Source organism: Falco naumanni, chromosome 1, assembly GCF_017639655.2.
Source record: "Falco naumanni isolate bFalNau1 chromosome 1, bFalNau1.pat, whole genome shotgun sequence".
Classification (NCBI taxonomy): Eukaryota; Metazoa; Chordata; class Aves; order Falconiformes; family Falconidae; genus Falco; species Falco naumanni.
In genome coordinates this window covers 39542392-39568105 of record NC_054054.1, presented here as the reverse complement: position 1 = coordinate 39568105, position 25714 = coordinate 39542392, and the positions used below count along the sequence as shown (strand labels likewise).

General features: G+C 44.8%; 1 protein-coding gene across 2 annotated transcripts in view; it reads left to right on the top strand.

The window, feature by feature from the left end:
- Positions 1-95: 95 nt before the first annotated feature.
- SFXN5 (sideroflexin 5) overlaps positions 96-25714 on the top strand; it is a 104329-nt gene continuing 78710 nt past the window's right edge. Inside the window, exons 1-3 of one of the 2 annotated variants that reach the window (XM_040590643.1) lie at positions 96-231; positions 12706-12774; positions 23919-23996. In XM_040590643.1, coding sequence (XP_040446577.1) covers positions 175-231; positions 12706-12774; positions 23919-23996 — 204 coding nt within the window. In that variant the 5' untranslated portion in view covers positions 96-174. The remainder of the gene's footprint in view (positions 232-12705; positions 12775-23918; positions 23997-25714) is intronic. The other variant, XM_040590632.1, reaches the window with a different exon arrangement.

Genomic DNA, 25714 nt, shown 5'->3' with positions numbered 1-25714 from the left:
CCCGCCGCTCGGACTCCGCCTCCCGTGAGGCGCCGGGCGCCGGCGGACTGCACGTCCCGGCATGCCCCGCGGGAGCTGCGGTGGGCCGCGGCCAATGAGGGCGGTGGCGCCGCAAGGGGCGGGCCCGGCGCCGGGGGAGGCTGTTTAAAGTGGCGCCTGCGGCGCGCGAAGGGAATGGCGGAGCCGGCGGACTATCCCCCGTTCCAGCTGGGGAAGCCCCGCTTCGAGCAGGTACCGCCGGTGGAGGGAGGGGGACGGGACGGGACAGGGAGCGGCGGCGGGAGCTGCCCCCACTCCGCCTCCCCGCCGCGGATGGCATCGTGTGCCCCCCTGCCCTCCCCCCCTTTTCGCCGCTGTGAGGCGAGACCCCCTGCTCCTCTGCCCCCGCCCTCCCCCGGGACGGCGCGCTGATTGGTGCGTAGCCCCCCTGCGGTTGGGCGGCACAGCTATCACTCAGAGCCACCGCCCTCCGCCTCGCGGCGGCGCCCGCGGCGGGCGGTGATTGGCGCGTCCCGCCGTGCCCCTGTGGCTCGGGGCGGGGTATGTGTGTGGGGTGTGAAGGGCCGGGACGGTGGGTTCGAGCCGCTCCTTGGGCAGTAGGACTGGGTCGGGGTCCCGGTGCCAGCGCTCGGCGCGGCCTCGTCCTTCCCTTCTCCCCGGTGGGATGGTGCGAGGGCTGGGCCCTGCCCCGGCGTGGCGGCGAGCCTGAGGTCGCGGGGATGTGAGGAGCTGCCCCGGGAGGGAGCAGGGCCTGCAGGGCAGGGTGGTGGGTGGTGGGGGGGACCGGTGGGTGTAAGGGCAAGGGCTGCACCCGAGTGGGCGCTTTGGCCCCCTCACAACGGGCTGGCCATGCTGCGGGTTCATATGGCCGCCTCCGTGGTGTTGAGGTGGTGGTTAGGCAGGGGCTGACACGAAGTGGAGTCATGTGGGGTGTCTGAGGTGGCCGCTGAGGAAGCGTGGCTCGCAATGACCGGTGAGGTGAGGAAGCGGCAGCTGTGCTGCCGGGCCTGGTACCTATTGATGAGGGAATGGTGAGGAAGGGCTGTGGCCTACAGCAGCTGTCCCCCAGTGAGGAGAGCAGGTGCAGGGCTCTAAGCAGCTCATCCCTGCTGCTGCCTTCCACAGCCTCCCTTTGCAAGTGCTCACAGGGTCCCTGCCATTGCACAGCTGATATGGACTGCTCTTGGTTCTCGTGGAGCTGTGTCAGGCTGACAAAAAGTTTGTAAAACCTCCTTCAGTTGCTTTTCAGCAGGGCAGGACTCCTCTGGAGAAGAATAAGCCATTGCAATTACCAAATCAGGAATGAGTAGCAAAGTCTGCTCATTAATAGGTGTGTGTCCCCCCTTGCTGCTGGGGCAATCTCCAAGGAGACTCTTTTCCCACCATTCGTGCAAAATCTGTACGGGACTGCTGTTTGCCAACCATCTGACTTGCTAATTGCAGCTTGCAGAGCTTGGCTTGACCAAAGCCACCCATTTGGGTTGCTGAGAAGTCCAGTTGTTGATTTTCCCTGGGGGGGGCAGCTCTCAGGTGGTAGATCTATGTGCCTTTCCCCCCACTGCCTTATCCCTCTATGGGAGGTCATGGGGGAACCTCCTTGGAGTGACAGTTTCCTCGCAGCAAGGAAGGGGTGACTTCCCGGTGCTGGGAGCCTGCTCAGCTGCGTTAGCTGAAGGATGCTCAGGCTGGGGAGATGGAGCTTTTTAATAAGGAGAGGAGGAGGAGGAGACGCTACTCCCTTCTAGACACCACAGATGATTCGAGGCACACTTGGCAGCGAGTCAGGCACAGAATCGGTGCGTTCTGTTCATTAAGGAGCGACTGTCACTTGTAGCAACATTTAGAAAATGTTTCGAGGGGTATGGCAGGATGTTAATGATTGCGTGTGCGTTTGAGCGGAGACATCCTCTCTCCTCGCTGCCACTCCTGGGAAATGAGCCGACTGCACTTGCACTGTGGCCTGGATCTTGGGTGAGGGTTGCCTGTTGGTGAAAGCACACTTGTGACTGGATGCTTTCAGGGGTGCTTTGCCAGAGGGCCACACTGAGCATCAGAAATCATTCCTCTTATCTTCTATAGTGTTATTTTTCCTTTCCCGTAAAATTTTCTGCAAAGCAGCGTGGCGGTCTAGTGGCAGCTGTAGGATGGGTCATAGTGCTGGTGTCCTGCCAGCTCTTGCCCTGCACTCCCCTGTTTTCTCCTGGTCCATCTTCCCACACATGAAGTGCAGCTGGATGGCCCAGTCTGGGATCTGGCAGCATCATGGGGTTACAGAGCAAGAGAGGCTCCAGTGCTGCCAGGGCTTAGGGCACCCAGTTGGATCCTGCAGTCGGCTCTGCTGGGGTTGGGACACAGCAGCCTGCCCCATGTGGCCTGCAGCCACATGCTTGCTCCCGTCGTGTGAGCTGGCAGGGCCAAGGTCCTTCATCTCTGGATCAGACAATTACAGTTATTATTTCCCCCATCTTGACCTTGGCATTTGCTACCAGACTTTGTTTCCCAGTGCTGGGGAAGAACACCTGTGTGAGCCTGAGGGATTGGCAGACCTTAAACGCCACGATTCATTTCTATCAGCTGTTCAGTGGCTTCCCCCCACAGCTCTTTGCCTTTCCCCTTCTTTCAGTGGCCTGTTGTGGGGTTTTATCTTTCATAAGATCTAGGCTTTAACGGTCCAGCTGACAAAGGGTGACTTAGTTGTTTTGGAAAGGATTAGTGTCACTTTGGGTGGTTGTTTAAATTCTAGACATAGCCCTCTGTGATGACAGCATTTACTTTTCCTCTGAAATGCTGGCTGGGAGCAGGTCTGGGGCTATTTAAGGGGAGATTTGACTAAAACTGGGGCTGGGATTGATGCAGGGAGCTGTGCTAAGCATCTTTGTCCCTACAGGGAGAAACAAGGAAAAGTTGTGTGTTAGGAACAAAAACCTTGGAGAGCAAACTCAGCTGCCTGGGGATTTGGTTCAGAGACATGGTGGTTTCCTTCCCCTGCTGTGACCCAGAGCTCCCAGAAAGCAGCTGAGCAGAATTTAGGACAGCAGACAGGAGATGTCCATCCCCAGCACCACCTCTGGCCATTATTAAATTTCCCTTTTGCCCTCTCTTGTTTTGCAGTTCACTTGTTTTTCTTCATCTTTGGGCAAATGATGTTCTGTCGAGTCACCTTTTTTTTTTTTTTTTTTTTCTTTGCTGGGAAGAGCCTCTGTCTCCCAATGGAAGCAGGCTATTTTTAGGTAAAAGAAAAAATGAGGACGTTAGGCTTGAGAATGTGTGATAAGGACTTAATTTTCTGATGAGGAGTTCTAATTTATTAGGCGTACTCCTTTTTTTTTTTTTTTCCTTTTTTCTTTTTTTTTTTTTTTTTTCCTTTGCCCCCACCCCCTGCCCCCAAGGATTTACTAAGAGCTCCCTCATTTAGAGCCAGAGCACTAACTGTTTGTTTCCAGTGCTCTGGGCTCTTTGCTTGTAGCCCAGACATTTACCCTGGGCAAAATAAATGCGGTTTTTTTTCTATCAGAAATCTGAGAAAACCTTTCCAGCAAAAGCCCAGATGAAGTGTGGGTGCGGTTGTGTGTTAATCGGAGGTGTTAACTGCTGGAGAAAGATAGTGCTGGTTAAACTCTGGTGTTTTTATTGGGGTCAGTCCACTAAAAAGTAGTATGAGGTTGTCTTGGCTAGTGCAGGAGGACTGACTGCATGCACAGGGAAAACGGAACAAGGAGTGCACTGACTTCCTTCCCAGCTGAAGTCAAGGGTGGTCGTCTCAACAAGCAGGGCAAGAGAGACACGGAACTGCTGGAGAGAGTCCAGCCGAAGCTTCAAAGTTGATGAGGGGACTGGAGCGTTTCCCTACGAGGAAAGGCTGAGAGAGCTAGACCCACTTAGCCTGGAGAAGACAGGACTGAGAGGGGATCTTATCCATGTCTGCAAATGCCTCAAGGGCCAGCGTCAGGACGGGGCCAGGCTCTTCCCAGTGGTGCCCAGCGACAGGACAAGGGGCAACGGGGCACAAACTGCGACACAGGCAGTTCTGTCTGAATGTGAGGAGAACTTCTTTACCCTGAGGGTGGCAGAGCCCTGGCACAGGCTGCCCAGAGAGGCTGTGGGGTCTCCTTCCCTGGAGACATTCAAACCCGCCTGGATGTGACTGTGCAACCTGCTTTAGCAGGAGGTTGGACTAGGTGATCTCCAGAGCTCCCTTCCAACCCCGACCATTCAGTGACTCATGAGCATGCCTTGTTCTCTCTGATAAGTAGGAAATAATAAAAAAAAGAAGTCACAGATCTTAGATCCTTCAGGGGAAGGAGAGGGAAATAAAGGGGAATAAACCCAAAGCAGAACTGTAAACTTTTTTTTTTTAATCCCTTGGACAGCTCAGCATGTATGTATTGTCATGGAGTACATGATGTGCTTAGATCGTTTTATTCTGTTGGCCAAACATACAATTTCTGTGACTGTGATATTAACAGCATTATTAAAGATGTGCTGTCGTCAGAGCTTGACCTTGCAGATATTTTAAATGTTTGTGCTCAACACATGTTAATCTCAGAAATGCTTATAAGGACATTAGTGCTAAAATATTTTTTTCTTGCTGTTCATATACTTTAATCTGGTAAGTTTAAAGCATAACCAGCATTTATTACCCTCCTTAGCAAAACCATATGCTTCCTATGTCCAAGATAACCCTTGCAATAACACACAGATAAGGAAGCTGTTGATTAGATATGCCTCTCAGGAGCTTAATGGCTTGCTGCTAGCGTACTGCGATTGCCGAAAGCCCTGGTACAAGCAGCGGGAGGAACCAGAGCTGTACTGTAATGTTAACACAGACATTTCTCCTCGTGCTACTTGGTGTAATGTTGTTTTCTGCTTTAAAAGAGTGAATGAAACTCCTCTCTCCTAAAGGGTCATCATTATGGAGAAGGGATTTTCTTAAAAGGCTGTGGAAGGATGGTTAAGGTTGGTTCATAACTGCTTTAACTCCTGTGTCTGTGCAGGTCCAGCCTAGCGTGTACACACTGCTTGAGATGAGGTTGGCATATGCTAAATGGTGTTTGCTGTTGCCAAACCCGGCTTTCTCAGCCCTGAAGACAGGCTGACCCTGTTTATCCTATGCAATCTATTGGGTCCCGCAAACACATGCTTAAACATCAAACCCAAAGGTGTCTGTATTTCCCCTTCTTCTCTGCAATTCATCTTTATCTGTTAACTTCACAGAACCTGCCAAAAAAGCCATCCGTTGGCTTTTTTACATCTCTATCAGCCAGGATTGGATTTTAAACAGGGAGTTTGTTTGCATCTTGTGCTACAAGATGTAAACCCCTACTACACCATGTAACACCTATTTAAAGGTCTCTGTGCTGCATCTTGGCTGTGCTCACATTCATGAGCAGACCTGTTGCTGCAGGTGGTTGAAATTACTGAGATGCAGGAGCTACTCCCATATTGACTCTTGGCCCTTTAATATTGTAAAGTCAAATTGAGAGCATCAAAGGACTGAGTCTGCAGCTTTAGCCTAAACTTGGAATGGGCTGGACAGCAAGTGTGCTGCTGTCTGGCTGTACCTTGCCAGAGTCCCATTGCTCAACGGCTTGAATTTTCTTAGTTTTGTTTGGTTTAGCTTAAATCTCTTCGTAATTAATTTAAAGCTGATGTAAGCCTGATTTTTTAGCTCGAAAACACCCCCAAGTCTGCATGCCTTTTACTCTGGCTTAATTAAATCCTTTTTAAAATCACACTGTAATTAAATTGGGGAAGTGCATATCTCCTGTTCTTTCCAGGGCTACTCGGCATACACTTTTGAGGAATACTCGCCCTCTTTAAGGTGATAAACAAGCGCTTGCTAATGGTCACTTACCCATCTCTCAGTACCCTTCTTAAAATTTCTTGAGCCTGCAAGGAGTAGTTTCCTTCTAGTTCTTATCTCGGAGGCAGCTGGATCTTGTGTGGCCTGTGGCACAGCCACTTTAATGAGCTGGAACTGTAATGTACTCCTGTGCTTGCTATGAACTGCTGGGCCATGTAAGGGAATTAATATTCCCAGCCACTTTGCAGAACTTCATCTTGCTTGCAGGCTGGTGAGAAGTGGTCCCAAAATAGCCACGATTAATCACAGGAAATTTGTGTTATTCAGTTTTCTTCCAGATAACTGTTTACTACAACAGATGTTACAGGAATAAAATGGCAAAAAAGGTGGTAGATGGATATTTAGGAGCTGAAGGTCAAACTTCTGGATGTCTTGCAAGATCCATTCCTTGCATGACAGCCAGAGCTGGAAATGATCCTGTTAAAAAGGAACTATCCTGAATTCTCACTTAAGTGTGGGTTTGGTTGACTGCAGTGTGTCGTAGGGCTGCCGCTGTGCTGGTGCACTGGACAGTTCCTGTGTCCCAGGGCTTGATCCTCTCATCCCCTTTGCTTGTCCTAATAACTGTTGGTTTGCTGGATGGAGGCTGAGTTGGTGTGTCCAGTTCAAACCTTGGAGTGAGTTGAAAATACCTTGCTTTCCCCTTATTAGATGATAACGGGCATGGAATGATGGAGGAAGGATAGAGGAGAAAGGGTCAGGAGGAGTTTTGGGAAAAGAAAGGAGTTTATGTACAGCAAAAGGCAACATCCTGGAACAGCAAATAGCACTGTTTTAGCACTGAAGTGGCATTTAAAAGGCAAATAAAATAAAATTCTATTTTCTTAGAAATTGTAATAATGAATGAGCATGTGTTTGTCAGAGCCTGGGACAAGGCAGTAGGTGGCGGGAGGAGGGCTGAGCAGTGCCTTGGCCACCTAAGTCACAGGAATAACAGGATGATCCATAATGAGGACCTGCAGAAAGTATTCCTTAAATATAAGGATTTACAATATGGACCGTGGGCAAGTACTTGCCACAGTGCCTGGCCTTTCCCTGCTTGTCCTGCACCCCAGGAGTTTGTTTTAGCACCATTTTGCTGAGATAATTCTGTTACATGCAAGAGCACCAGCTGCTTCATGTATCCTAAAGCCCTCTAACTAGCAGAGCTTGAAAAGATGCATTCCTAACCCAGGGACATAAACGCTTGTTAGCAATGGCAGATCTTCAAGCAGTTACAGAAGAAAGGTAAAAAGCCTAGAAACTGCAATACTGCACTTCACCTGAGGTCAGCCTCTTGTTTGCCTGAGGCTGAGGCTTTCAGTGAGGTGTCTCTTTGCTGCAGAAGCCCCATGATGTGTGGGCTATGATGTGGCAGTGTTTGGTCTGATATAGATTAAAAATTTTTGAATAGCTTTTTTTGATGAGAAAGGAATAAGAAAAATGTCTCTAACATGTTTCTAAATTTGTTTCTTCGGACTGTTTTCAATTAGCTTCTTCACAGGGTCTTTGCCATTCCTCTTAGCAGAGTCTGTAAGAAAACAGGTCAGTGCCTGCTTGATCACTCTGGTGCTTTGGAGTGCTCAAAGACAGCCAGCAATGTGCAATGGATTCATCTGGCAGTGGAAAATAATTTGGGAGTTGAATGTATTTTAACTGGAAATATATATTTTTTTTTAAAAAAAAGTTATTTACTTATTTTTCATCACTTTTATTCGTAGTTAAACATGATACTCCCATCACACAAAGCACTGAAGTGTTCAGTGAAGCCTGAGTGCACGTGAGGAGTATAAAATGTCAGTGTGTAAATGAAAGTAAAGATGTTGAGGGTGTCTGGGTTGAGTCCTCATAGCCCCACTGTGGGAACTGATTTTTTTTTTAGTTTGTTAGAGCCAAAGAAGGCCTTCTTGAAGGCTTCTTGCCTGTGGTCAGTCTGCAAAAGTGTCTGTTGTATTTTGGTTATTGATTTCCTGCTTATGCTGTAGAAACCTGGTATTTGGAGGAAAGTATTTTAATCAGGGGTGGAGAGCAAAATCTTGGTCTGTTCTGTGAGTTGAGTTTTGTGGGTATGTTCACGAAAGCATCTTGAGTTGCAGTTGAAGTGCAACATTGTATCTGATTTAATTTACCCCTAAATTTCTAAATTATTAAGATTTAGCTTTTTATTTTGGCCTTTTGTTTTGCAGGCAGCTCTGTGAAAACAAATTCCAGTCTTTAATTAAAAAACTTCTGATGGCTTCTAGTCAGGATTCTAAACCCAGGAAGCAGGAACTGGCTTGGATGACGGAAAGGCAACCAGGAAGGTCTAGCAGTGAAGCAGCTTTCCATAGTCATCTGAAAAGGAAAAACACAAAGTCTCGTGGCTGGATGGCAGTAAAAGCAATGGGTATTTTTGCTCAGGGGCTGCATACCCATGGTAAATACATTGCTGCTTAGGAGGGCTGAGCAGTGAAATACGCAGTGATGATGTGTAGATGCAGCCTCAAGAAGACAACTTTGCTCTTAGTTTGAATTTGGTTCCATTTTATGTGGTTCTCTGTGAGACCACAGAAAGAGCTTTTGTTGTGGAAAAATGAGGTTCTCATTCATGAGAGTTTAAAAAAAAAAAGAAAAAGCAAACACATAAAACTTCTTCAAACTCATACTGCTCTACTCTTTGGGATTTTTTTTTTTTTTTTTTAATGAAACAAAGTTTGGCACCATGAATTAATTGGCTTTGAGATGGTTTAGATGTAGAACTGGACACTTCCACCCATTCTGCTCTGCCACTCATCTTGCTTTCACGTTGCTCTCTCCTATCCAAGGCTGAGCTTTATTTGCTGCTTTTCCCCTGGGTTTTTTGATTCCAAGTGAGCCCAGCTTGTGTGTGCATGAGGGGGAGAAGTGGGATGGGGAAAGGGCTTTTTTACCAGTTAGAATGTTGGTTGGTTTGGTTTTTTTCTCCAGTTGCTTGATTAACAAAGCTCTCTTTAAAATCTTGGCCTGGGTATGGGAGTGAGTGAGGTTTAATGTGGTTGCTTGTTTGAAGATATTTGGACTAGAAACAGCAGAGCAAGAAGTTTGTTAATGGCTTGTCTTCTGCTGTGCTGTCCCGTGGTGGCGATGGGGGATGTTAAGCTGACCTGTGAGCGTGCCAAGCTGATCAGGATGAGTTAAAGGATAACTCGCTGTCATGGGACTGCAGCTCATCCTGTTTCCTGGGATCTGGGAAAGAGAGCAGGCAGATTTTGGCTTCAATTGGTGTGATGGAGATTGAGTGTCATGGTGACAGTAGCCCTTCTGCTGGAAAGGTTGGGTGGTGGCTAAGCACTAGAATCTCCTTCATGGGAGACTTCTAAGAGGACCTTTTCAGGCGGTTCGTAAGAGCAATAAGGAAAAGCACATTTATGCAATTGCATTTTAGAGAGCTCATGGTAACTCAAACAAAGTGGAAACCACAGCCGATGAGTTGGGTCTTGTTGCCTGCCTTAGGGGAGGGAGGATGGACTCCAGCTCAGGTCTCCACACCTGGTCTCTGTGCACACCGATTGTCAGGTATGTTCTTGAGAACTGGCTTCTGCTTTGTGTTTCAGCCTAGGGAAGAAGTGCACGTGTATTCTCGTTGTCCTTTCTTTGAAGTAGCTGTAGCAAGAGGGTAATTATTTTTTTTTAAAGTGGAGATGAAAGAAGCAAGCACTGAAATAGTTTGTTGGCAGACAAGTGGTTGGCCCTAGGTGACCTCGCGCCATCAAGTGCCTGGTGGTATCTGAGGAAAGGATGCTTTGGCCACCATCTTCTAGCAAGCCCATAGTGCAGTGCCTGCTATTGGCTGTGTTAATTTTCTTGGTGCCTAGCCTAGCCTGCATATTCAGACTTTTTGGTGTTTTTTTTTTCCCAGGAAGAAGGCTAAGAGGATAAAGCAATTTTGCTTCTTGGAGAAAGCCTTCAGAAAGCCCCAAGACGTTTTCATACAGATCTTTTAAGTTTCATGAGGCTGGAAAAGCACCTCTTTCCTTACTGGGTTGCAACATTTCTGGTTAGTTTTTGTGTATCCACTTAAAGATACAATTGTTGGCCACTAGCGTTTGAAGTCAACAGCTCTGCATGGTAGAGTTCGCTTTTTTTTTTTTTTTTTTTTTTTTACCTCAGGACCTTACTGCACACTTCCATGGCAACCTGAGTGAGGGCTGTTATCCTGACCCAGCTGGAATGGTCCTGCCCTTGCCCTGGGGCTTGTCTGACCACAGAACCGATGGGTTCAGGCAACACCACCACCTGAAAACAGATCCCTCCTTTACGGCTTAGATTTCTGGCACTCCTAGCTCCCCGATCAGATGGCTGCAGCATCGGGTGAGTGTCAGTGCTGGCACAGGGCAGGAGAGGAGGGGTGGCCATGGGAATGAGATTGCAGCAGGATGGGTTTGAGCTGCTGAAACATGTCCTTAGCTGGGTGTCGCTGAGGCTGATCAGAGCAGGAGACCAGCACTGTACCTGAGCCAAACAAACAATGACCTTGGGCTACAGGACTGGCATCCTGAGAGCATCTGCAGTGTTGCAAACTTAAACCTGTGCTTTGAAAATAACATTTGTATCAATCAATTTTGAACTTACAGTCTCATTCCCCTTTCCTTGTGCCTTGTAGTGTCATTTACGTCTTTTGTAAAGTGGGTGTAAAATACTGTTCTATTAAATACTGTTTCTCTCATTGTGAAATGCATATCACAACAATAAAGGTAGTGAAGAAATTGGGACCACTTAAATTTAAAAATCTCCCCCATCTGTTCTTGTTTAAACCCCGTGCTTAGAACTGCTCTGAATTCTCTTGTTGCTGTTTGGTGTTGAGCAAGTGCAGAAGGATGGGCAGTGGGAGAGGGATGATGGTAGGTGGGAGCGCTCAGGATAACGTGACAAGGGGCCAAGTGAGTCACGCGTTAGTCATGTCGCTCCCTGCACCACTGGCAAGCATCAGGCCGTAGTGATGTGGAGGACAGTGGCATCTGCAGAGATCTTTTATACTGAAAATAAAAGTAAGGGAGCAAAATGTCAAGCTCACAAAAGCTAGAAAGTACCAGAATTAGTGTTAATTAAATCTGCTAATTAAAAACCACTGGGCTTTTTTTTGGGGGGAAGTTATGTGAAGCTATTTTGTTTAGTTGTGGGGTTTTCTTTTTTTAGTGCAGAACATGGAAAAATAACAGCAGAGTTTTGTAAGCAGCTGAGAACGGGGTGTTGTGACATGAGGTGGTGGACAGCAGTGTTGCTGCAAACTGCCATTGGGGAGGGATTTCTGCCTCAATAAGTTGGTAGTATTACTGGTATTTCTCAGTGCTTGATGGATTCAGCAATGAAGAACCAGCATGTTTCATAAAATTATGCTAGGCTGTGATCAAATGCCATTCACACTGCTGTATCTGTATTCTGCTCCTGTAGTTATTGTGTGTTTCAGCATTACAAATGCAAAAAGAGATTTGCCTGCACGTGGCTGGAGAGCACCCAGGGCAAAGGGGTCCCAATATTCACGTGGAGGTCCGTGACCTGTGTCCCTTCTGCATCCATGATGGGCTGCAAATGCTGCTGGGTGGAGGCCATGGGGGAGAGAGCAGCTGCTGGACCAGGCTGCCCTGGGTCTGTTTGGCCTTGCTGATGTCCAGATGAGAGTTTAGGCTGCAGGAAGGCAGCACTGGCACTCAGCCTACATCTGCATCCAGAGGGAAGAATCCAGACTGATGTTTGAGTAATGATGTACATGTATCCTCGGTGCTCTTGACGTATCAGTGTTTCATGGTCTGGTGCTTTGAGCTTGCCTAAATTAAATTTTGATTTCTTATTTTTTTCTAAATGCTGAGTCAAAACTGCTCTCCTTTCCTTTGGAGCTGCCAGAGATCTTTGCAGCCTGTTTCACAGACATCTCCCTCTTCTTTCAGATTGCCCTCTGTTCTCTGCATCCCTTCCTGGTCCTTCAAATACTTTTGCTGCTCCTGATGAAAGCATCTTCACCAGCTTTTGCATAATGTTATCCCTATGCAAGTGCATCTAGACTGGTTTTTTTCCAAATGTGCCACTAAGAACAAGCCCAAACCACAAAGTTACAGTTTCTTTTACGTATGTTAAGGTTCACAGTCCATCTTCTGCTCTGTGTTGTGGAGTGACTGGCACAATGAAACCCAGACCTTGTTTAGTGCCTGGACAATTTGGCAATAAATGGAAGAGGTAAAAGTGGGTTTGTACTTGGTCTCATCTTTTACCTTTCTTATTCTTCCTATGAAGGAAAACCGACTTGTTCCCTTATTAAATCTTTAAAGTCTCTTTAGAACATTTGAAAATACAATTTCACCTATCTTTTTTTTTTTTTTCCCAGCAGCATATGGGTGGAGGAGTTTCTTCATGCTAGTCTGTCCCCAAAATCAGGGACCCTGTGGTGCTGGTGGCCATGTGAGATGGGCGCTAGCTGGAATGAGGACAGGCAGCACACAGGGAGTGCACTAAAGATGTAGGGTGGCAGTTCCTTTGACTGCATTGCTCTGTGTGGGAGGTCTGGCTGCATGGTGGATTTTTGTGGCTTCAGATATCTCCCAGGAGTCCCATACGGAAGCAGGCATATTTCATTTTTGAGGGAAAAGTAAAGGGTATTTTAGCAGCTTGATAGTATCCCTTTATTAAAGCATCTATATTGGTAGCCTGTTAATAGCAATGCTGCTATTAGCTGGGTCCAAATCCTCATATTTTCCTTTCAGACTTCCTATCACAAACTACCAGTGAATAGCTTCTGCATTACTTCTTTTTAGTTGCTACTTAGTTTTGCAGAAGAAAGAAAACCTTTCTCTCCAGCAGGTGAATGGCAATTTCTAACTGTACACATTTTGGTTTTTTTCCCTGTCTTCCAGACTTCATTTTATGGCAGATTCAGGCACTTCTTGGACATCATTGATCCTCGCACTCTCTTTGTTACTGAGGTAATGTATACACACCTTGTTTTCTGAAAGTACTGTTTATTAGACAGGTTTAGATTAAAAACAGTTTCTTCTGTGAACAGCAGAAGTAATGAAGCCGGGTTTCCAGTGGATTTGTGTCTCACAGTTGATTGATTGCCCAACTAAGTGCTGTTAAATCCATAGCATAAACTTGCTTTTTATTAGACATCAGTGAATCCACTCCTGGCAGTCTCCCTTCTCCCTCTAGTAACTGGTGAGACCCTGAACTCATTTCAGTCAAACTTGCCAGTGTAGTCTTCTCGGAAGGAAAATTCCTACAAGTCTTCATGTAAAAAACCTGACCAAATGAAAAAGGCAGGTGAGTAGGTAAGTGCAAATATTAATTCTCATGGAGAAAGTGAGCTGGGTGGGTTTGCACCGCAGTCTTTCAGTGGCTGCACTCACAAAGGCATTTTCTGAGCAGTCTTGTAGTTCTTCTGTGGTTATTACCCTGTTAATAACTGAGTTTTGGGTTTCTGGCCCAATTTAGCATTGTCCAGCATTATTGAGCTTCTCTGCTTTCTGAAATAGTGAGTAATAGTTTGGGGAATCCTTTAGAAGAAATATTTCTGTTGGTGATTGTAAGTTTTGCCTGTTGGCCAGAAGACTTAGGATTTTGCTTTCAGTGAAGGGAAGCTGCTTTTCCTTTTTTCATCTCTTTTCTCTCAGTGGGGTAGTGTAAGATGAAAATAAATGTACAAGGAATTCTCAAAACACATGGAGCTGAACTGCTTGTTGTAGCTAGTGGTGAACTGAGTCCAGTTCCTTGCACCCTGTGATTGCAGGGGGGAAAAAGACCTGATGCAACTTTAAATAATCTTTCTTCTAAATCAGCTAGCTTTTTTCAAAAACGTGAGGCTAAGATGTATCGTGTCATTTATTTTGAGTACTTTTTGTATGTGTGCCCAAGAGAACTGCAGACATTAAAGCAGCTGTTCTTATACCATCAAGTTGAAGATTATACTTTCCCTTGTAAAAGCACAGGCTCAGATCACATCTGAGATCAATTTTCAAAAGCCACCAACCTCAATATGGAACTCAGCCTGGGGACGTAACCTGCTAGGAAAAGAATGTTGCAATTCCAAAGAGACTTTGTTGTGTCATGATAAAAGAAATTAAAATCACAATATTACCTGAGGATGCAGTGCACTTTGCAGATGCTGGAGCTGCTATTTAGAGAGGATATAAGCACATATACCAGAATAAAAACAATTCTACACATTAAAGGCTTGATGCTGCTCTTACCTTAGCAGAGATCTGGTGTTCAGTGCATCGTGGTGTGTATTGAAGGCATGTGTTTGACAGCATGGGGAATCCTCCAGTGTGCATTTGTGCTGATTGTATGAGGTTTGCAAGCTCTCTTTACGTCATTTCATAATTTTGATTCTGAAATTCATAAATGGATGGGAAGGGCCTTCACTACCTAATGATGCAAAAGGGAACCGGGTGCTGGAGAAATGAGACCATCTTTGTCCATTTTTGTCGTGCACTGAGAGTGCTAATGTAACACCTAAAGGCAGTGAGGAAACTAATGCTCAGCAGTGGATCCAGCCAGCCACTGAAATCCCCCTCTCTCACCAGGTGAATTTGCACTGGAAAGCTTTGCACAGTTGGTATTTGGTGGGTTTCTGTGAGCATGTGCTTCCCAGCCTACTGCTTTGGGGCATGATGTCTGGGACAGGATATGCTTGGGATATTTGAGGAGGAACATGGGTTCTGGGTTCCAGGCAGCTGCATCAGGTGGTCCAAGTCACCCGAGTCAAGGTCACTTGGACAGAGGTTCTTCTGGTATGACAGAAGCAGATGATTCTGCTAACTTTGTTCGTGGATTTTGTTATGCCTCAACTTATTTTCTGTTCCTCTTTTTGGAGGAAGATTCTGTTGGGTGTATAACATCCATCCAGTTTGGTTTAGTTAAAATTTCTCTTCCTTTGGGAATGTTTCCATGTTCTAATAGTAATCCTCACCTTTCTTAAATCTTCTTTTAAGCCTGTAGTGTGTGTATGTATGTAGTTTGTTGGGTTTTTTTAAGCTGGATAACTTGCCGTGCACAATGCAGGACCAAACTATTCAATTTTACAATGACAGTAGTACAGAAAAAAGAGAATTCTCAAACCTGCTTCTTGAGTATCCCTCAAGTTGGGGGATATGAGTGACCTTGGCTGAGTTAGTGGTTCTACTTTTTTCAGTTATGAAATAGCTTTAAGAAAGCGGCACTGGGTTCCCATTTGGGATGGAGTTAGCTCTTTCACACTATGGTTATGGTAGTATAATGAAACAATTTAAACTGAGGACTATAACCAGTCTGGTTTCACTGTGTGCCCCAAACCCTGTTGTTCTGTCTTCCCATTTTGTTACCTCCAGCAGCAAACAGTTCTGGTTCCATAATGAAAACAGGTACTTTAGATCCTGAAGGTCTCACTTTTCCCCTTCTTTGTGAACGCCTTACTTTAAGGGCTGAATCTCTTCTTCCCTTTGAGGGTGCTCACCTTGCTTGTCATGCTCCATCGGGTATAGAGGATGGCTAGACTCTTGGGTAAGCTATCTGTGAGTTGGGTACTTGCTTTGAACTTCGATGAGATGATCCCTCCTTTGGCCCAGCAGCATGCTTTTTTACGTTTGTATTGCCACCTTTTCAAACTGTTACAAGTTTTCGAAGAGGTTGGTAAGGTTGAGAGTACAGAGTGGTCAGCTGGTGTAACAGTTTGCCCAGACACCTTTTGACAAGGTTCACCTTAGAAGGTGAGACCTAGGGGAAAAAAGAGCAAAATTCAAATGGCCCAATTTTACCCTGGACATGGCTGTCAAGATCTGAGTGCCTCAGGCAATTCTGGACCCCAAACTGAACCTCAGCAAATGAGGGAGGTTTGGTGGTGTTCTTACAGGGTCTGACAAGCATAGGTCTGAACATGGTCTTCAGGAATGGCTTGGTGGCTTTCCAAGGTAGGAAATGGCCTCCGAGCATTTTCTTTGGGAATTTGAATTACGTGATAGTGATGCTTCACCAGACCTTCTGCAGCACACTTTGTGAAGTCTATGTGAGTCCTCTTTCCCTAGAGAGGTCTCTTGGTAAAATAGACATGAACACCTGAGGTCACGGGAAGCACTTTGCAGAGCAGAAAAGCTGCTTTGTTGACTGTCCTACTTGCTGTGCTCTGTATATCTAATCTTGTGCTTTAATATAATATACTTTGGGTGTGTATATGTACAACTAAAAGCTGTTTGGTTTCCTTTGATAATTTAGGTGGCAAATTAAAATCTAGAAAGGGTTTGATGAGAAAGCAGCCATTTATGGATTGCTCCTTCCCGCTGACAGATGGCTGCATCTTTCAGGCCTGGGGTTCTCGGGGAACAAATAAATTGCTGTTTGTCTTGGAGGAGCTCACTAGCAAATGGAAAAAAAAAAAGTAGATAAATGAGTCTCTAATGAGAATGGAGGTTAATCCCATGGAAAATGCTGGGAAATGTAATATTTTTTTTCCTACATCCTTTTTTTTTTAATTGCGGTGTGTTACATCATTGCGTCCTACTGGTGGCTGTGTTTGGAGGAAGGATGCAGTGATCCCTCTGAGTGGGGGAAACCAAGCACAGTAATATCAAGTATAATTAGCCTCAGTGACAGTCCTCTCTTACTCATTTATTTTTCAATAAAGCAAATTCTTAACATAATTAAAAACTTCCTTGTCTTTTAGAGGTTCTTAAGCATTAATCCTCAAGGGATGCATACTGAGTACTGGATTATGTTGTAGCTGTACTTTGCAGTCTGTGAACTCACAGAAAGAAAGTGTGTGCTTATGCTTTTGCATGCGGCAGGGGCAGTTGGAAGCTGGCTGCTCCCGTTTGATCTTCAGTGGGTTCTGGTAGAATAATTATCTGTATCAAACTTACCTACCAATTTTACTTGCTTTCAGAGCACATATGATACTGAAAGAAGGCACCAACCTCGTGTCAATATTGCATGTAACCTCCAAAGAGGAGGTTTTCTTGTGTGCTAATTTATATCATTACTGGCTTTCTAATGAAATAATTTTTTGGCAGCTGCAAATGTGCAAAGTTTTCCAATAAGCAGGGAATGTGTCATTGCAGAGGTCAAGCCCAACAAGTCTTGTCGCCAAGACCATGAGAAACCCCTCAGTGGGTGTAATGCCTATTTTCAGAATGTGTGAGGTTAAAATGATTGAAATAATACTTTTAATTGCTCTGTAATTAAGGTTCATCTAGAGAAGCAGTAGGGTCCAGCAGATATTTTGATAAGGCTAACTTATCCCATCTGAAATTAGCCTGGACAGACTGTTAACACTCTGTGGGAAGCTCTACATGGAGAAAGCTGTGGATCTGATAATAATTCAAAGCAGAAGTGAAATAAGAATTAAACTGAGCTCAGAGGGGCTGTGTGTTATCTGTTTTTGCTTTATCTCATTGTTCAAAGCATAAATCTGCAGAGCACTGAGCATCTTGCATTCCCATATTTGGGTTTAAAATGGAAGCAGGATTAGATGTATGTTATTTATATGAACGATACCTTCTTACTCAGCAGATTGACTGTCTGTGTTTATTCAGTGTCACATCTGCTGGCTCTACTTGAACAAAAAGTTTCTGGCTCCTGTTGTCTGTCACTGTAGATCCAATACAATAGGGCCAGCTGGAGTCAAGTCTGCCGTATGTATCATCCGTAGCATAGTGAGACAAAATCGGAAACGGTTGAATCACTGATGGCAGAGCACAGCTGGATTTCTGTACCCACATGGAATTTGCGGTGCTGGTGGCCAGAAGACTTGCTTTGGATCAGGTGCCTGTAAGTCATCATTGGTCCAAACCTGAAACTAGTGAGTCACAGGCACCCACTGGATCATCACCGGGCTAATGTGACCTCAAAACTCCAATACAGGCCCTGCACAAGCAGAGTGAGATGTAAACTGTTCCAGCGTGCCCTGTCCCATCAGTGGATTTTCTTTTAAAAGCCTCAAATGCAGAAATTGACTCTTTTTTTTTTTTTTTTCTGTTGATTTTGTAACAGTAATGTTGTTGTGCTACTGGCACAATGACTGTTATTACGGTCTGTATGTGCACATATGGGTTTCTGGAGGCAGCTCTAAGCCATGTGTAGGCATCAGCTGAGATCCAAGAGAAGGCAAAGCACAGATCTTTCAGACAGAAACAGTGTGCCCTTGAGCAAGGAGGACAAGGTGAAAAATCAGTACAAGAGCTCACATGCTGGCTGGAAGTGTCACACGTGTTCATGTGTGCGGTCATCTATGGGACCTAAGGCGGTTGTCCTCTAACCCACCAGGGTGCTGGAGTGATGGCCATGAGGGACATGGAGTGCCAGTGAAGGGTTCCTGGAGGTGGCCATCATCTCAGTGTGATGTGGGCTACTTTCCTGCTGGCATCTCTGGTTTTGCTCTTTCTCTTTCTTTCTTTGGTGTGCCAAACTAAGCCCCTAATAACACAGTCCTTCAGCAATTCTTTCTACAAAGGCTAAAACATTCTGCTGATGTAGCCCTGCCAGCCTGCTCCAGGCAAGGACCTTCTGAGTTAAAGCCTGTTGGCCTGAGTCAGGGCTCAGCAGGTTACATTAGCTCTCTGTGGTAAAACCTGTGGGTTAAATCTAAGCTGGTTTGTTCAAACTGAGTCAGGTAGTGGGTTTTGGCCACGCAGCCAGCAGATGTGGCTTGTGCCATGCAGCTGAGTGCTGTTCCTCTCCAAAAGGTGCCTGCTGGCAGCTGTCCTGGCCCATGGCAACTTTCAAACTGTGACTGGGAATCACTTCACAGAGGGCTGGATGGTCTGAATCAAAATGATGCCAGAGATCATGCTGATACAGGCTTATGCCTGGGCTCCGACTTGTTTAATAGTGCAGCTGTAACAATTGCACCCAGGCTCGTGGATCAGCGGTAGCCCACTGCATACTTCTCATGGGCTTAGTGAACTGAGCTGTAGTTCGAAAGCTGGGTGTTTCCCAGCTGCATCCAGCACGAGGCAATGATTGAGCCTTTTTGCAAAGGCGATTGTACCTGCGTAGTGTTTCCCAGGTGGACGTGGCTGCTGTGGTGGAGGACCAAGTGTGGAGTTTGTGCTTCTGAATCACTGAGCATGGTAGATCCCTGGCACCGCTTCCGGGCTTAGGTTTGTAAGAACATCCTCTGGGTGCAGATGGTCCGTCTAGCACCCTATTGTGATAGCTGAGACCCCATCATCCACCACTAGAAGTGCTCTAGCTTTTATGAGAAAAGGGGTATGAAAGATATGATACATACTAGTAAAAACTGTGGTTGTGGTTTTTTAAGTGATGCTGTAAAAACTCAAGTGACACCTCTTCCTACAGATAGCAGCAGAGAAGTCAAGCAACAATAAATATTGAAACACTAGCACAACCTTGTAGACAGGCCTCTTCCCCCCCTCCCCGTGAAAATGGAAATGAAGTGTAATCTTAGACATTATCAACTACTATAATAATGCTGTATCGTGCTAAAAGCCAGGGAGTGGAGCTGGTTGGCATTTGGAGCTGTTGCACGCTGTAAAGTTATTTCCTTTTTTTTGGAGGCTTTGGTTAAAAGAGCGTGCTTGACTTTTCTAGTAGGGATACAAGGCAACTGTGTCTTTTTGCCAACGAAATTTTGAGGCTGTGGGTCGTTTGCTAAAACTACCTGAACACCTCAGAGCCATGTGAAAGGAGTCTTCTTAATGTGGTCCTTGCATTTAACACTTTTGTTCTCTTTCTGTACCACTCTTTTTTTCAACCTCGGGAACCATCAGCAGTGTTGGTCTAGGACTTTTTTTCTCTGAGAAAGTTCCCTTCTCTCCCCATGGAGCTGAAAGAGGAAATTCATGAAGACTGCAATTTTAAAAGCAAAATCGGGCTTTTTTGTTTTCTGTTTGTTACCATACTAAACAAGATGGGATCTGGCCAGGGTTGTTATAGTAACTACTAAGATTTCCTCAAGAGAAGGAGAAAAAAATAGAACACAGACCCATTCATCTATTACTTCCAGTTTTTCATTCAGAGTTACATGCTGTTCTGTGGAGATAATTTGCAAGACACACAGTGTAGGTAATTTCAGTGACAAAAACACATACCAGTAATGAGCACAAATGGCTCTCCAGAATGTTGTGCTGGCACTCCTGGGTTATTTTCTAGCTTTGGAGGCAAGAAGGGTTGTCTTCCCTGGATCTGCAGTCATTAGTCATTCAGCTGTCTGGCTTTTCACCTCTGGATTATTGGGACGTCTACAATATTATACAGTTATATTTCATTGCTACTCATGCTAGGCAATAGCTTTTTCTTAGTATGATATTTTTAAACAGCCATGAGAACAACAGGGGAAGGTGCTGTCAAGAACAACTTCAGAGGCTCAAGTCCGGTTGTGATCTTGTATTATTTTTCTTCACAGGTTGGAAATGCCTGAAACAGCCTGAAAATCCCATTTGTTTCTCATGTTTGCAGTGCTTCATAGTTAGCCGGCGATCAACCAATGCTCTTAACTGGTCTTTCTTGTAGCTGGTCGTTTCAGCTACAGAGCTTTGAGGGTTTTGCAGAAATTTGAGCCTGCCGAGAGGAGCATGGCCACATGCTGTGCTGTTGGATTTCATCCCATGTGCCCATTTCTCAGAGTCAGCTTTTCTTCTCTACCCAGATCCTCAGCCCTTCTGGAGGAACAGTGCGTCACCCAGTGCTCCATCACCAGAAAATATCATCCTAATCCATAACTATTCCTCTTTTTGCCCAGTGTCGAGAGGACTTGGCTTAAATAATGAGGACTTACTTTTCTGTCTGGGTTATTGGATAGATGTGGAAAAGTATGGCCAGTGACTGGCCTTATCCATTGAAGTACTCAGGATGCACTTATGCTCCTAAAGAATGCAAGCTCCTTCCAGGAAAGGACTCGTATTCACTTTATCACTTGCATGTTTTTTTTATTAAGATAAGTTTAAATTTAAAGACAGTTTTAGCATATATATGCATAAGGGAAGGGGGCTAAGAGTTATGACACAATTTTTTGTTGCTATATACAGCTTGTCTGTTATGTCTACTTGGATGATGGTAGTTTGGTTCAAAGGGATACAAAGCAAGCAGCTGGAGGAGAAATCTACTGGAGATCACTAAATCTACAAAAACCTCATCAGGCTTGGCTGAAAGCAGTGGGAGCCTGGAAGGTGCTTAGGGGAGACATTATTTCTGCTTTCTGCCTTCTTGCTTTTTGCCCTGTGCACTGTTTGTGGCCACTGTTGGAGAAAGTTTGAGTCGTGTGGATGTTTTTCCTGAACCAGTAATGAAAGCTTTTATAGGTTAAGTAATTCTGATTTTTGGAGCAAGGCAGTGTTTCCATAGCCAGCTTTTTAGGTGAAATGAGTGGTTGCTTAGCCTTTGAAGAAGGGGGGCCGGGAAGATTCTTGAATACACTCGATCATACTTCACCTTTGATGTTCTTGTAAAATGTATAAAAACTGATGAATATAATTTTCTGAATTTCACAGTGCCACAGTAAAATGGGAATAGAAGAGCAAAAGAAAGTGCTCACACCTAGCACTAAAATATAGTCTAGAGTTGGCCTTAACTGTTTGTCTTTGAGACCCTTCAGGCTCTCATCATAGCCTTGTCCCCTTTGGAATGGGGAATGAGCGCGCCAGCAGCCAAGGGTGATGCCTGGATCTGCAAGTGGACCTGAGCCCCATCTGGTCAGAGAAATCCAGAGCAGCTCTGGGAAGTCCCAAGCAAGAGGCTTTGCAAAGTGCGAGAAGGATGATGGGCAGCTCTTTCTGCAGGGGCATGTCAGGCACAGAGCATGGGACAAGCTAAGTCAGAGAGAGCCAATTTCAGGCCAACACACCCAGAAATAGGGCAGAAAACAGAAAAATTATCACTTGTTGCGTATGTGTAGTGACACAGGGCTATGAGCTTTGGCTGGTAGTGCTGACCTCAGCTTTATCACCCAGCATGAACAAACCCCATCTCTGAGCCCACATTTTGCCAAGAATATATAGATTTTTGCAGAGGTCATTTCTATCTGATGCTAAGCCTCATTTGACGTCTTTGTACAGACTCTCTGCTTCTGCTGAGTTGCTGCTAATCAGTGCAAGAATATAGAAAATATCAAGGCTGGAAATAATGTGGTGCTGATGATGTGAGCTCAGCCAGTGTAAAAACAGCCATGAATCCCATCCCAACCTGCTTGCTCTGCTTAGTGAAGGAATTGCCACTATTCCATATGTCTTGCATGTTGAATGTTTTTAAGGACAATAGTCATTCATTAATTGCTGCTTTCAGGTTGGCGTAACTGCTGGCGCTTCCAAGGAAACAACAAAGTACTCTTTGATGTTCGCATGAAAGGGAGAAAAGTAGTTTCCCTGCAGCTGATCCCATGGATGCAAGCTTGTAATGAGCTCAGGGGCGCTCGCCTTATTTACAGGAGGGTTGTGAGAGTGGAGTTTGCAGTGACGACAAGGAGCCTTGCCATGATTACACTAAAACCACAGGGCTTTAGATGAAGCACCATGACACTACGTGTTATTTCAGATAAAATATTCTGTATTTATGAAATGTCCTTCAGTACTAATATTAGAAAAGCTGCCAAAACAACAGCTAGTGCAGAAATGTCAAGCCGAAGTCAATGTTACTCATCTGGATGACAGATAACCTGCAGGAGGGGTTTGGGAACGTTTAGTTGAGTGATTTTTTTTTGGCTTAAATATTTGAGAGCCATTACTCAGTGATCTGGTGCTTGCTGCAGGATTGGATAAACAGATTTAACCACAGCGAAGCCGCTCTTTATATCCTAAGTTGTTCTTCTTTAGCTTGGTCTAATCAAAGACTCTTTCTACCTGTCTGCTTCTGTCCTGTGGGTTGTTTTGTTTTTTTTTTTCATTTCAAGAACTACACAGAGTATATATGTATATATACACGCACTATGTGTATATATATTAAAATTATTATATATATAGTTCTTGAAAGTATTGTGTGTGCATATAAACCTTGAATGCTTCAACTGCAGAACACTTTTCTATATATATGAATAACTGTTCTGGGAGTAAATTGATTATTCTGACAGACTGGTAGCATGGCTTGATGCTCTTGTCATCCCGTGAACACATGAAATGTATTTAGTCTTCTATTTTATCACAATGTGAGGAAGATCTTTATTTACACATGCCTGTATTTGAATCACTGGTGATAGTCAGATTCCAACTTTAACTGCACTGATGACTGACTTTGGTAATTTTAGAGAGGATATAACTGATTTGCAAAACCCCCATCTGAATGAGTGTGTAACAGGCGCTGTATAAAAGCAGCACAGGTCAGTGGTTCAGCATCGTGGCACTTGGAGATCATCTGAAGGATATGAAAATATCACAGTATTTCAGATAAATTAACTCAACTTGGACTTCAATGTGCAGTTATAAAGTGTGATATTAACATTGCCTTGCATGCCATGAATGCTAGGTCCAGGGGAGCCGCTCTTCTTTACACGGCTGTGCTGTGATCAGCCTAAAATTTGCTGCGTTTTAACTTTTTAGTAGGCACTGAGTTCTTAATGGTGATGCTTATTATGTGAAGGCTTCTGCCTTGCTCTTCCCTTCAGTTTTCCCCCACCAATGCATGTACTGGGAGAGGACATGGAGGCAAGGTCAGGTCTTCAATCTAAGCAGTTGCCCTGTTGACATCACTGGGAGATATTAATCTGAGAGTGATGTGGAGTGATACCAGTGTCTGAGATGGGTAATTCTACGTTGCACCGGAACGTATCTGTTTTGTTTTGAACTATTTTCTGCCTTTAAGTGAGAACTCATTAATCTCCAAGATTCACTAGATCTCTGGTACCACACTAAAGACTCAGGTTTTTGTGATATCTTCTATAGACGCATTGCGAGGGGGAGTTTTTTCTATTTTCTCTTTTGTTTGTTCTCTTCCTCTATACTGCTTCTGTGGTTAGCTACAAACAGCAGGGCTGTGCCAACCAGCAAAACAGGTGTCCCTACATAATTTTTCCCTTTCTATCATATCGGTAAAAGGACCCATTATGAGGTTTGCATGAAAGAAGGTGTAATTCTGTAACTTAAATTCATTGCCTTCACTAAAATGATACAGTACAGGACAAGCATTGCAGAGCACACTGCTGTTTTATTTGCAGAGTCGTCTGAAGGAAGCTGTGCAGTTGTTGGAGGATTACAAGCACGGGACTTTACCCCCAGGAGTCACCAACAAAGAGGTAAGAGGAAGAAACCTTTGTTAAATTTCTGCTTCTTCCTGCAGTCTAAAGTTGGGAGGATGAGGTGGCATTTTAGTCTGTCTAGTCAAATGCACTACTGCAGGACTTTCTGGGTGTTTCTACTGGTAAAACCCCATACTGGCTCTGTTTAGTTGATGGCTGACTTCTGCAATGGTGCTTCTGAGCACCATTGCAGCTCAACTGCCAGTGTTATAGTGAATTTGGGTTGTTCTGAAGTTCCCATGTTATAAATGTTGCTCAGCAGAAGTGACAGCAAGTGGCTTGCAGTACAAACGTACAAGTTTTTTATTTAGAATAAGTATAAAGTTAGCAGTTTCTGACTTGCAGACTTACCGATTATCTTTGGTCAGTGCTATTGCTTCCCTTTCCCTTGCAAAGTGTGCTTGTGCTATTAAAAGAAAAAAAATGTGACTTTCTTTTTTGAGCTGAAGGCCAGTCCTGTAGGTTCTTGTACCAGTAACTGTGATGCATCAGCCCCCTCTCCTACTGTGTTCCTGTTGGTTATAATAACTGCCACTTCTTCATGGAAATAAATACTGTTTGGGCTGCATATAACCCGCTGGATGGCCTCCTGTTGTAGATTGTACCATCAGTAGTAGTACTGTGTGCTGGGTGGTGTTCCTACTGTTGGGATGGAAGCTGAAGGAGGTTGTGGAAACCTCACTGATGGCGAAGGTCTTAGCAGGGTTTAGGCAGCTGCTGAGAAAAGGATCATTTTTGGTAGAACTTGATTCTGCTGTGAGACAGAGGGATGAGCTGGGTGATCTCTCCCAAAACCCTGTCAGTCCTATTTTCTGGACTTTTGTCTGATATTCATCTATATGAACACAAGAAATTTGTGGAAGCAGAGATGAGTATTGCAGAGGGACAGACTGCTTTTTGAGCCTTTTACCTCCAAATTGGTGGCATGAAACAGAAATCAGTCTTTCTGTGGGTATTATCTCAAACTCTCCTCCTTACCTGTCTATGTGTAGACACCTGACCATAACACCAGTACGGGGGCTTTTTTGTGGTGTGTGTTTGTGCATCTAGCACAAAAGACTTCAGCCCTATGTAACAATGCAATATAAAGAACAGCATGAACTGATTGGCAGACCTGCTGTAAAGTGTAAGGAGATGTAAGAAGCAGCCATGGCAAAGGACCAGTGCACCTCCCAACTAAACAGTGATGGAACTGGTAGAGAGCTCTTCTCCCACAACCTGTATATCAAATAATCTCTTATTTTTTTTCCTGTTTACGTGTAATTATTGCTCCTCATGAAAGACAAGCATAGCATGTAAACTAAGAAAATTAAAACTCACATTTATTTTAGAAAGTGACTACTTGTGTGGTAGGTGCTGTGTTGAAAGAGAGGCATGGCTTGAACAAAAAATCAATGGGAAATATCTCCTCCCTGCATGATGTGCAGTATGAGGCGTTGCTGTCCTGGTCTTCTGATGTCACTGCATTTTTTCAATCATAATCTGATGGTAAGAAAAAAGAAACCGGGGTCAAGGAAAGGAGAAAAGCAGAAAGTGATGCAGCAGCAGATGACTCAGTTCCCGTCTGCCTTCAGGCAGATGAAATATAAGTCATTCACTATGGCAAACCACATGGACTTTTGACCTACATTTTGGCTTTTCCTAGTGAAAGACCTAGGATAAACCCAGAGTTCATTCAGAATTGCATTGAGAGAGCGCAAACAAAAGCACTGCGT